We start from the raw sequence: 12,455 nt of genomic DNA on the forward strand, positions 1-12,455 counted from the left end.
TATGTGTCACGCGGTTCTGACAGGTCTATACTCTATGGACAATTGACTTATAGCATGTGTTAAGTTGTGTCCTTGTATTATAGGCATGTTTCTCGTCTACTAAAGGGTACATTAACTTGTTGGTAGCATACGATTACTGGTGGAGGTCTGCTCTGTTCAGGTGGTGTGATGGTCCTTTACAAGTGATACAATAGAGAGTTGTTAAAGGTGGCCCCTTTGATGTATTGTCATATCCGCCCAATCAACGACGTGTCCTCCTAAATTGTTCGACTGCCTTATCAAGACTAGGGAATGCTCAAATCAGGCTCATTTTGTCCGGTCTTTACTAGCCATTGTTACTCTCATCCGACCATGACATGTATTTTGGGACAGGGATGGAACAGTTGTCCCTAGTCTAGTAGTACGACATGAAGTCGGGAGTGCCAATAGATTTGATCACATGGCCTCATGGCGGGACCTTCTCGGTTTGTGACCAAACAAGTGAAATAGTTTACCCACACAATTTTGAAGGAGAGATAAGTGGTTTAAACACAACAAAAAAGTAATAAGCGTAATTAAGTTAAACAAAATATGACATATTGTGAAAACAAATCTAAATGATATACGAGTCAATACATTTTCTTTATGTTTGATTCGTTACATTATAGTATAAAATTGATTTAAACAATATTTCCTTTGAACTGTTGATGCATTTTGTAATGAACCAAAAATAATGAATATGCATTTACTCATATATCGTTTGGACTTGTCTTCATATTATGTCATATTTTGTTTAACTTAATTACATTTACTATTTTAATTATTTAAAAAATTACACTTATTTCTGGTAAATGAGTAGTCAGTATAATGAATAAATGTAAATTATATGATTTGTGTAAGTGTAGAAAATAAATAGATTTTTCTTAGTGAAATCTCATTAAACTTAGGGAATGATATTGTAATTTATTATTTATCTTTCAAGGAAGTTTAATATAGTATCCAATTTCAAATAAGTTTAATATATGTAACCTTAACGGAAAGATTACTTATTAAATTTTCCTTTACTAGTTTATTTTAAATTTTCAATTATTTGTCGAGCGAATGAAGTATTTTATTGTACTGAAAATCATAAAATAAATTCTATCTAGTTATTTTCTAAAAACTGAAAAAAAAAGTAGTACACATAAATTCTATTTAGTCATAAAATAATATATAATTCTATTTAGTCATTATATAATTAAAGAAACAAATAAAATGCCACACTAATCGCATTTCAACGGTCCCTTCCTCAAACGGCTACATTCTTTCTCTCTCCTCTCTCTCTTCTCTCTCTCCCTCTCTCTCACTGTTCTGCCTAATTTTCTCATCCAAAAAATTCTTCAAATCAAACTCTCACAATTCAGAAAGAAACTGCATTTTCCAGGAAAACCCATACTCATTTTCTCAGAAAAATCTTTCCTTTTTTCTGAAATAGAATCCCAGTACCAAACAATTCACCCATCCCTTTTGGTTCATTCAGGTCAGTACTCACACGACATCGGTTTCTAAATTCGCAAATTCTCATTTATGTTTTTCTGTGTTTTCTCAAAGTCATGTTCGGTTTCCGAGGAAAGTTAACACCAAAGTTTCTAATTTTGGTCTCACCATTCTTAAAAAAACAAGATCAACCTAAATTTAGCAACTTTATATGTAGTTTCTGTGTGGTTCATACCCTAGATCACTGAAAGGTTATAGCTTTCCTTTTTCCGCATTGTAATTCTGGGTTTGTGGTTTTGTTTTCAATTGTGTATTTGGTTTCAATCGTGATGCAATGGGTAACATTTCTGATAATTAGATTAGTGGCAAAAAGCTTCATGTTTGATTTTAAGATTTTAAGATTTTCCTTTTAATTTTTTTCTTACAAGTGGGTCTAGCACTGGCAGTGCAGAAACAACAATGGAGCCTTATTCCACTAGATGGGGCTGACTACATTGACCATTAAAAATAACTAAAAACTCGGAAAAAACAGTTAGATGAAGGTTTAGCACTAACAGTTGTGTGGTATTTTCATTGTATATCTGGACTTCTGGAGCTGTTTTGCTATGCCATAGGCACTTATAATTGTGATAATGGTGTGAGTTTTTTGGTTTCAGAAATAATTTTCTTAGGGTCCGTTTGCGAGTTGAGTTTTGGAGGGAAAGTAAATGAAATGGAAAGCTTCACAGTTATCTCACAAGTGTATTTTATGAATTCCAAGTCTTCGCTTTCCATTCCCAATCCTCCAAGACTCAACTTCCAAACAGACCCTTAGTAGAGAGAACAGTGCATGTTGTATGTCTAGCCATAACTTGATGGGTCCAATGCACTTAACCAAACCCATTTATGAATTGGCAATGCACTTGTCACTTAACCAAATCCCTTTTTCTGATTTCTTATGGCAATTGCCTTTTTCAAGGGAGACCCTCAATAGTCAATACAATATGATAATCCTTACTGTATTCCGCATTCGTGCTTCCTGTTACTACCATTTAATTAACAAGTAATTCCATATTGGAATTAGATTCTTCTTTGGATGGTGACTTGTTTGATTTGTTAATAATGGCTTTTCTGTGACAAATGTTGTTAGTTTCAGTATATGTGAGACATCAATTTCGAGTCAAACTGTAATTACTGTTTCTACCTTTTTTTGTGTGATTCTTTGTTGTTTCTTTCAAGTGGGTCTTTTTGTCTTTAATATGATTTGAATGTTGTAAGAGTTTCCCCTCTATTTTTGGCAGATACTACTGCTCCAAAATGTCTAAACCTCAAAATGATCGCCTTCTGAAAGCCGAAATGAATTGTGGGTCACTCCTTAACGAACTTCAGGTATACAAGTTTTTCTGTATTTATCTTCCTTACTCTCCCCTCCACAGGACAACTACCGAATACTCATTGTTTGTCTTGCTTTTCAAAATTAGATAATATGGGATGAAGTCGGGGAGTCTGAGACTGAAAAGGATAGGATGTTGTATGAGCTCGAGCAAGATTGTCTAGAAGTATACAGAAGAAAGGTAGATCAGGCAAATCGGTCGAGAGCTCAATTAAGGCAGGAAATTGCTGATTCTGAGGCAGATCTGGCAGCTATATGTTCAGCTATGGGAGAGCGACCGATACATATTAGGCAGGTTGGATATTTTATGAATAGATGATATGCTGATTGCTATTTTAAAGCATCTCTGTCTATTGTTTAAATAGGATGGAGAACAGAGGTTAAGTTCAATAAAACTGTGTTTAATTGTGCATGATATATTAATGTCAGTGTAATAGTTTTCTAACAGAAGCTTAAGCACATTTTTGTATCTATACCGTTGAAGTGATTACTAAGTACCAAATGTAGCTATCGAGTAAAGAGTAATAAGTTGTATTCTTGTGAAATGAAAATAAAATCTTAAACTAGGTACTTATTACTTTAATGTGTTTTGTTTTCAAGATTATTTATCCAGGCTAAAAAGATAATTGGTTCTCTCTGTTTCTCGCTCATTTTTCTAGTCTGATCAAAATTCTCGAAGCTTGAAAGAAGAGCTTGCAAGAATTCGCCCAGAGCTGGAGGAAATGTGGAGAAGGAAGTCTGAGCGTATAAATCAATTTATAGAAGTTCAAGAGCAGATTCGAAGGATCTCAAATGAGATTTATGGTCCAAGGGAGGATGTTTCAGCCATTGTAGATGAAAGTGATTTATCATTGAGAAAGCTTGAAGAATTGCACAGACAGCTTCTTGCACTTCAAGTAGAGAAGGTCAATGATTTACTTCTAGTTCGTTTTTTTCCTGTTACATCAACTTAAAACAGTACCTTTTGCTTCTATTTATTACTGATTATGGCTGTATCGTCTTTTTCTGTAGAGTGAATGCCTCAAGAAGGTCCAAGATCACTTGTATACATTCAATTCTCTTTGTTCCGTGCTTGCTTTGGACTTTAGGGAGATAGTCATTGGAGTCCATCCTAGTTTAGGAAATGCAGAAGGATGTAAGAGTGTGAGTTATGATACCATAAAGCAATTGGCTATTGCTATAGAAGAAGTGCGGAAAGTTAAATTACAGAGAATGCAGAAGGTAAGGCTTGTTGTTTAATTTCGATTTGAAACATCACCTTGTATTTATAATTGCGTACTATTTCCTCTGGCTAAAAGCTGTAAATTGCTTATGGTCTCTGACAGCTGCAAGATCTTGCAACAACAATGTTGGAGCTGTGGAATTTGATGGATACACCAATTGAAGAGCAACAGATGTTTCAGAATGTTACTTGTAATATAGCCGCTTCAGAACATGAAGTAACTGAACCAAACTCCTTGTCCATGGACTTCATCAATTGTGTGAGTCATAAATTACAAGAGAAACTGTGTACTATCATGATTTTGTGTTTCCAAATTCACGGAGAAGTAATAACTTCGTGCAGGTTGAGGAAGAAGTATCTAGGTTAGAAGAGTTAAAATCAAGTAAAATGAAAGAGCTTGTTTTGAAGAAGAGAGCAGAACTAGAGGAGATTTGTCAAAAGACGCATTTGGCTCTACAAGTTGATAGTGTGGTGGAATATGCTGTTGAGGCTATAGAATCTGGTAACTTCCTAGTAAGGTACCACTGAATGAATTCAATCATTTCGTCTGCAATCTGAAATGTCTGCATCGTCCTTTCATATGCAGGTTCTGTAGACCCTGCTTCTGTGCTTGAACAACTTGAACTTCAGGTTGCCCAGGTCAAAGAGGAAGCTTTTAGCAGAAAAGAAATACTTGAAAAGGTTGAGAAATGGTTATCAGCGTGTGAAGAAGAGTCTTGGCTTGAGGAATACAACAGGGTACATATACCATTTAATGTCATTTTAAAATGCATTTTTTACCAATTCTATTGTTGAATTATACCTATCTACTAAACTATTTGTATAAATTGTTTTTTAAAGTAACTTCAATAAGAATGAATTCGACAGTTCCTATTTTAGTATATTTTAAAGTGTATACTATTTTGATTAGTATGTGTCGTCTTGGCTTGAGGAATAATACAACAGGATTGTTGCATCATTTAAGAACTTTTTTTAATAAAACTTTACTTCTGTCGATTCTACTGTTGAATTATAACTATCTATGAACTTAATTATTCATGTAAAATTTCTACAACAAAAAAAACATAAATAAGAATGTAATAAAATTGTTTTTATTTTAGCATATTTCAAAAGTGTATATTACATTGATTTAGATGTATATCAATTTACTTATACCAGTGTTAATTGATATATGTCACACTTTATTATTATGTCTCTTATACATTTTTTACAGGATGAGAATCGATACAATGCTGGGAGAGGTACTCATCTTACTCTGAGGCGAGCTGAAAAAGCCCGTATCTTAGTTAAGAAAATTCCAGGTATGTATTGATCTCGACTGTTAGCCATATTTGTTTGTTTATTTGTAATATGACCGTTAATATTATTTTGAATTACATTGTAGTGTTGTGTAGTGTGACTGAATTTTATATGGGGCTTTAGCAGTGTTGCATGTTGTCGGGATATGAAGTGATGGTTCTTGATGTAAACTTTTTTAATGAGTTGAAAAATAAAGTATGGAGCAGTGGACATTAGTTTAATGCAGACCTTCTTAATGAGTTGAAAAATAAATTATGTTGGTAAAAAATCATCAAGTCTAACTTTGTTGCTCTTCTCAAAGCTGTTTCATTCTACTTCTTTCTTATTATCTTTACTTTTTTGTGCTTCGGTGTTTGTTTATCAGTTAAGAATGCCCTTTTACTTTTTTTTGATCGCATATAGCAATGGTAGATGGATTGACTTCAAAAACTCTAACATGGGAAAAGGACATAGGCATTGGGTTCACATATGATGGTGTAAGTACACTCTCTTAAAATATACCTGTGATGAGCTAGTTTAATAACGAATTATTTGGATCTCAACTTTCATGACTTTTAGTTGGTTGCTCAAGAAGTCTGTCAGTCTAATTTTTGCCATGACTGGTTTTCTAGACCCATCTACTCTCTATGCTTGAAGACTACACCATGTTACGGCAAGAGAAGGAACAAGAACGTCGTAGGCAGCGGGTATGGATGTCATATTCCATTTGAATATTTGTGTCTTAAATAAGTATCAGCCAACAAAAAATGACTTTTTCTGCCACAATACTTTTTTCTGTTTCAGGAAATGAAGAAACTTCAGGGACAATTGACAGCTGAACAGGAAGCAAAATATGGGTCAAAACCAAGCCCTACAAAGCTCCCGAGTGCGAGAAAGGCACCTAAATTGTCAACCGGGAGTGCAGCTAATAGAAGAATTTCCGTTGGAGGAGCAACAATCCAAACTCTGAAACCTGATTCATATGCTACTCCACCGTCATGTTCCATAAAGAAGACTAACAAAGCTCGCCAAATTGAGCAGCAAGATTACCTAGATGATGATGCTTCATATTTATCATCGGGTACTTTATTTAGACTGTTCTCTATTTTTCCTGTTTCCTAATTGAAGTTTCTGGCTTTCAGATTTCTCACTCAGTAAGAGTTTAATAATCATTTTCTCCTATTTGGTTGAAAGGAAAGGACAGGAATAACTACCGAATCTCTTGAGAATTTTTTGCCATTATTTTTTGCCTCGAGTGGTAAGGGATTTGTTTGGGATGTGGTAGGTTCTTTAGGTCCAGATCCTTTGTTTGCAGGATATAAATGTTAGTAAAACATAACTTCTCCTTTGTTTTTTCCGTGTCTTTTTTAATTTGTTTGAGGAAGACAGGGTGGTTAAATTATTGTCTGTCCATCATCATAATATTCTTTCATTCTGTAAAATTTCTTCTCTAGCAGCTGCTATCAAGTTATGTGTTTACTTGCCGTCCAAACAAAATCTCAAAGATTTTGGTACCTGTGTATGTTTTCCTTTGTTTTAGAAGTAGAAGATTCTCCTAGGCACTCTTAATTGGTGGATTTTTCGGTAAGGCTGTATGTGGCACCAAGCACGGTTTACGCTTCTTTTTTTGTTTGATGCTGAAGGTGGAGGTCAAAGCCACATCTCAGCTGGTAGACATTCCTGTAATTTCCTGTCGGTATAGTAATATTTCCTTGATGGTTCTGTTTAACATAAGTTGCACAGAAAACTTAATTGCATATGGTTTACATGAAATATTTTCTTGTTGGTAAAGCAGCTAGAAGAGGACTTGACATTGCTGGTGCTGGAAGTGTTTTTGGCTCTCCTCTGACGCGACAACCTTTTACTCCAATCTCTTTAAGTTCAAAAGTATCATCAAAATCAAATGTGGAAAATGGCATAGATGATTTGAATATGCACGACACTGAGAAGTTCCAGAAAACAATAGCACTTAACAAGTTGCCATTCACTACTCCCCCAAAGACAGCAAAAGCTGTAGATGAAGAGAATCCTATTCCGGTTGCCACCACACCTTTGACGGTGTCATTCCCTATGAACTTGACCATGACTCCAGCTCCTAAATCGGTTAGTTTTGGAGGTGACTTGGTTCAAGAGACTGAATATTCCTTTGAGGAAAGACGGCTGGGTTTTGTGTTAGGATGATTTCTTTGTTTGGTTTCAGTCTACTTGTTATAGTTGCATGTGATGATAATCACCAGTCAAATGTAATTGGCTTTTAGATAATGAAATGACTAAGGTGTGGAAAGAGCTTATTGATCAAAGGTTTTGCAATCTAATGTGTTAAATTTTCTTTACTAACGAAAAATGTAACATCTATGTAATGATAGTGTAAAGATTTATACACATTCATTCAGTGTATGATCCACCATTCAATCAAGCTTAGTTCCAGTTTCTGGTTTGGTCTCCACTTAGAATATAGGGGGAAAACATGCAAGAGTAAATGCACTTTCCCAGAAAGAAAATCAACTTATATTGTCTTGCAGAAATGAAAAACCTTTATTTGCTATAGCAGACTAAAAATGTTGACAATTGTGTATGGCTGATAGTACCAAATCATCACAAGAAAAAAAATAAATAAATAAAAGGTAATTGTCAAACTTATGTCCAACTTAGTTGTATGATATTGCTCTATCTGGCTTCTCCTGAATGCTCATTGTATAGATTTGCATGTTTGGGAACTTGTTGCAACAAAAATAGGAAATATGCTTCGTCACTAGGCAAAACTTAGGAGACAGTTTTTCATAGTAAAAGATTGTTTCAGTAATTCAGTCACATTTGAACCATTGATTTTGAATAAATACATATAATTTAATTTCATTACTACATCATTGACAAATTGAATTTGGTTGAGATGATACAACATTTTCTCCAAATTTAGTTTTTATAGCTTATTATCAGCGTGTGAAGAAGAGTCTTGGCTTGAGGAATACAACAGGGTACATATACCATTTAATGTCATTTTAAAATGCATTTTTTACCAATTCTATTGTTGAATTATACCTATCTACTAAACTATTTGTATAAATTGTTTTTTAAAGTAACTTCAATAAGAATGAATTCGACAGTTCCTATTTTAGTATATTTTAAAGTGTATACTATTTTGATTAGTATGTGTCGTCTTGGCTTGAGGAATAATACAACAGGATTGTTGCATCATTTAAGAACTTTTTTTAATAAAACTTTACTTCTGTCGATTCTACTGTTGAATTATAACTATCTATGAACTTAATTATTCATGTAAAATTTCTACAACAAAAAAAACATAAATAAGAATGTAATAAAATTGTTTTTATTTTAGCATATTTCAAAAGTGTATATTACATTGATTTAGATGTATATCAATTTACTTATACCAGTGTTAATTGATATATGTCACACTTTATTATTATGTCTCTTATACATTTTTTACAGGATGAGAATCGATACAATGCTGGGAGAGGTACTCATCTTACTCTGAGGCGAGCTGAAAAAGCCCGTATCTTAGTTAAGAAAATTCCAGGTATGTATTGATCTCGACTGTTAGCCATATTTGTTTGTTTATTTGTAATATGACCGTTAATATTATTTTGAATTACATTGTAGTGTTGTGTAGTGTGACTGAATTTTATATGGGGCTTTAGCAGTGTTGCATGTTGTCGGGATATGAAGTGATGGTTCTTGATGTAAACTTTTTTAATGAGTTGAAAAATAAAGTATGGAGCAGTGGACATTAGTTTAATGCAGACCTTCTTAATGAGTTGAAAAATAAATTATGTTGGTAAAAAATCATCAAGTCTAACTTTGTTGCTCTTCTCAAAGCTGTTTCATTCTACTTCTTTCTTATTATCTTTACTTTTTTGTGCTTCGGTGTTTGTTTATCAGTTAAGAATGCCCTTTTACTTTTTTTTGATCGCATATAGCAATGGTAGATGGATTGACTTCAAAAACTCTAACATGGGAAAAGGACATAGGCATTGGGTTCACATATGATGGTGTAAGTACACTCTCTTAAAATATACCTGTGATGAGCTAGTTTAATAACGAATTATTTGGATCTCAACTTTCATGACTTTTAGTTGGTTGCTCAAGAAGTCTGTCAGTCTAATTTTTGCCATGACTGGTTTTCTAGACCCATCTACTCTCTATGCTTGAAGACTACACCATGTTACGGCAAGAGAAGGAACAAGAACGTCGTAGGCAGCGGGTATGGATGTCATATTCCATTTGAATATTTGTGTCTTAAATAAGTATCAGCCAACAAAAAATGACTTTTTCTGCCACAATACTTTTTTCTGTTTCAGGAAATGAAGAAACTTCAGGGACAATTGACAGCTGAACAGGAAGCAAAATATGGGTCAAAACCAAGCCCTACAAAGCTCCCGAGTGCGAGAAAGGCACCTAAATTGTCAACCGGGAGTGCAGCTAATAGAAGAATTTCCGTTGGAGGAGCAACAATCCAAACTCTGAAACCTGATTCATATGCTACTCCACCGTCATGTTCCATAAAGAAGACTAACAAAGCTCGCCAAATTGAGCAGCAAGATTACCTAGATGATGATGCTTCATATTTATCATCGGGTACTTTATTTAGACTGTTCTCTATTTTTCCTGTTTCCTAATTGAAGTTTCTGGCTTTCAGATTTCTCACTCAGTAAGAGTTTAATAATCATTTTCTCCTATTTGGTTGAAAGGAAAGGACAGGAATAACTACCGAATCTCTTGAGAATTTTTTGCCATTATTTTTTGCCTCGAGTGGTAAGGGATTTGTTTGGGATGTGGTAGGTTCTTTAGGTCCAGATCCTTTGTTTGCAGGATATAAATGTTAGTAAAACATAACTTCTCCTTTGTTTTTTCCGTGTCTTTTTTAATTTGTTTGAGGAAGACAGGGTGGTTAAATTATTGTCTGTCCATCATCATAATATTCTTTCATTCTGTAAAATTTCTTCTCTAGCAGCTGCTATCAAGTTATGTGTTTACTTGCCGTCCAAACAAAATCTCAAAGATTTTGGTACCTGTGTATGTTTTCCTTTGTTTTAGAAGTAGAAGATTCTCCTAGGCACTCTTAATTGGTGGATTTTTCGGTAAGGCTGTATGTGGCACCAAGCACGGTTTACGCTTCTTTTTTTGTTTGATGCTGAAGGTGGAGGTCAAAGCCACATCTCAGCTGGTAGACATTCCTGTAATTTCCTGTCGGTATAGTAATATTTCCTTGATGGTTCTGTTTAACATAAGTTGCACAGAAAACTTAATTGCATATGGTTTACATGAAATATTTTCTTGTTGGTAAAGCAGCTAGAAGAGGACTTGACATTGCTGGTGCTGGAAGTGTTTTTGGCTCTCCTCTGACGCGACAACCTTTTACTCCAATCTCTTTAAGTTCAAAAGTATCATCAAAATCAAATGTGGAAAATGGCATAGATGATTTGAATATGCACGACACTGAGAAGTTCCAGAAAACAATAGCACTTAACAAGTTGCCATTCACTACTCCCCCAAAGACAGCAAAAGCTGTAGATGAAGAGAATCCTATTCCGGTTGCCACCACACCTTTGACGGTGTCATTCCCTATGAACTTGACCATGACTCCAGCTCCTAAATCGGTTAGTTTTGGAGGTGACTTGGTTCAAGAGACTGAATATTCCTTTGAGGAAAGACGGCTGGGTTTTGTGTTAGGATGATTTCTTTGTTTGGTTTCAGTCTACTTGTTATAGTTGCATGTGATGATAATCACCAGTCAAATGTAATTGGCTTTTAGATAATGAAATGACTAAGGTGTGGAAAGAGCTTATTGATCAAAGGTTTTGCAATCTAATGTGTTAAATTTTCTTTACTAACGAAAAATGTAACATCTATGTAATGATAGTGTAAAGATTTATACACATTCATTCAGTGTATGATCCACCATTCAATCAAGCTTAGTTCCAGTTTCTGGTTTGGTCTCCACTTAGAATATAGGGGGAAAACATGCAAGAGTAAATGCACTTTCCCAGAAAGAAAATCAACTTATATTGTCTTGCAGAAATGAAAAACCTTTATTTGCTATAGCAGACTAAAAATGTTGACAATTGTGTATGGCTGATAGTACCAAATCATCACAAGAAAAAAAATAAATAAATAAAAGGTAATTGTCAAACTTATGTCCAACTTAGTTGTATGATATTGCTCTATCTGGCTTCTCCTGAATGCTCATTGTATAGATTTGCATGTTTGGGAACTTGTTGCAACAAAAATAGGAAATATGCTTCGTCACTAGGCAAAACTTAGGAGACAGTTTTTCATAGTAAAAGATTGTTTCAGTAATTCAGTCACATTTGAACCATTGATTTTGAATAAATACATATAATTTAATTTCATTACTACATCATTGACAAATTGAATTTGGTTGAGATGATACAACATTTTCTCCAAATTTAGTTTTTATAGCTTATTTTGTACAGTAGTTTGTTACGTATTGAATCACTCAAAAATGTCAACAAAGTATTTTAATCAACTAAAATCCTTTAAAAGTTATAATAGCCAATGTTGTGAAACCCGAGCTGGATGTCAGTATAAATTTTAAATGGTTAAATCGTTCGGTCGAACCGGATGATTTAATATAAAATTAATAATTTTTATAAACAAATATATAATTATATATAAATTTAAAATTGTATATAATTAATAATTATGTATAATTATATTGAAATAACATCTCTTAATATTTTTTGGGACTGGAGTAAAACAAAATATTAGAGTAGTGTTACATTTTTTTAATTTTAAGTAAATCGTATGGTTTACTTCCCGGGTTATTCCGGTTTAACCGGGTTTAACACGGTCGAACTGGAATATTCTCAGTTCAAAACGGTTCAACTCTCATTCAGTTAAGACTGCTAACCAGAGCCGTTTTTAATTCCGATCAGTGGTCAAACCGATTGGACCGCCTAATACATTTTGGTTCTCACTTGATACTAATAGTCTTAAGTCTATGCTTAAACTTATATTATTTTTATCAGCTTTGTAACTACCCATATTGTTATTGTGAGTAACTGGTAACTACCCATATTTTTAAGACATGGTTTCAACACATGCGGAAAGAGGAAGATAAAAAAAGAAGAAGAAAGAACTGCTTCA

The 12,455-nt window shown here is 34.0% G+C and overlaps 2 protein-coding genes across 4 annotated transcripts; both read left to right on the forward strand.

The window, feature by feature from the left end:
- LOC109354890 (65-kDa microtubule-associated protein 3-like) lies at positions 1,265-7,658 on the forward strand. Of its 3 annotated transcripts, XR_002108613.1 has the most exons (14): positions 1,265-1,491; positions 2,733-2,823; positions 2,916-3,122; positions 3,487-3,732; positions 3,839-4,048; positions 4,153-4,308; positions 4,392-4,551; positions 4,636-4,787; positions 5,263-5,350; positions 5,751-5,824; positions 5,960-6,034; positions 6,132-6,408; positions 6,868-7,028; positions 7,071-7,160. XR_002108613.1 is itself a non-coding variant. In XM_019597690.1 (13 exons), the coding sequence occupies exons 2-13, from the start codon at positions 2,752-2,754 to the stop codon at positions 6,894-6,896; spliced, it is 1,746 nt and encodes a 581-aa protein (XP_019453235.1). In that variant the 5' UTR covers positions 1,265-1,491; positions 2,733-2,751; the 3' UTR covers positions 6,897-7,049. The 3 variants fall into 3 exon arrangements, 2 of the variants coding, with proteins under 2 accessions (XP_019453235.1, XP_019453234.1); XM_019597690.1 differs by lacking the exon at positions 7,071-7,160 and having other exon boundaries at positions 6,868-7,049; XM_019597689.1 differs by lacking the exon at positions 6,868-7,028 and having other exon boundaries at positions 1,266-1,491; positions 7,123-7,658.
- Positions 7,594-11,023, forward strand: LOC109353930 (65-kDa microtubule-associated protein 3-like). The gene is made up of 7 exons (XM_019596287.1): positions 7,594-7,628; positions 8,245-8,302; positions 8,778-8,865; positions 9,266-9,339; positions 9,475-9,549; positions 9,647-9,923; positions 10,635-11,023. Exons 1-7 carry the CDS (start codon positions 7,594-7,596, stop codon positions 11,021-11,023), a joined length of 996 nt encoding a protein of 331 aa, XP_019451832.1.

The sequence above is a fragment of the Lupinus angustifolius genome, chromosome LG08 (assembly GCF_001865875.1).
Source record: "Lupinus angustifolius cultivar Tanjil chromosome LG08, LupAngTanjil_v1.0, whole genome shotgun sequence".
Lineage (NCBI taxonomy): Eukaryota > Viridiplantae > Streptophyta > Magnoliopsida > Fabales > Fabaceae > Lupinus > Lupinus angustifolius.

Coding starts and splice junctions, on each gene's coding strand:
- LOC109353930 (XM_019596287.1), top strand. CDS start 7,594: ATGACTAAGGTGTGGAAAGAGCTTATTGATCAAAG. Junction 9,340..9,474: donor TTGGGTTCACATATGATGGT/GTAAGTACACTC, acceptor CTGGTTTTCTAG/ACCCATCTACTCTCTATGCT. Junction 9,924..10,634: donor TGCTTCATATTTATCATCGG/GTACTTTATTTA, acceptor TTGTTGGTAAAG/CAGCTAGAAGAGGACTTGAC.
- LOC109354890 (XM_019597689.1), top strand. CDS start 2,752: ATGTCTAAACCTCAAAATGATCGCCTTCTGAAAGCCGAAATGAATTGT. Junction 4,309..4,391: donor CCATGGACTTCATCAATTGT/GTGAGTCATAAA, acceptor AACTTCGTGCAG/GTTGAGGAAGAAGTATCTAG. Junction 6,409..7,122: donor TGCTTCATATTTATCATCGG/GTACTTTATTTA, acceptor TTGGTAAAGCAG/CTAGAAGAGGACTTGACATT.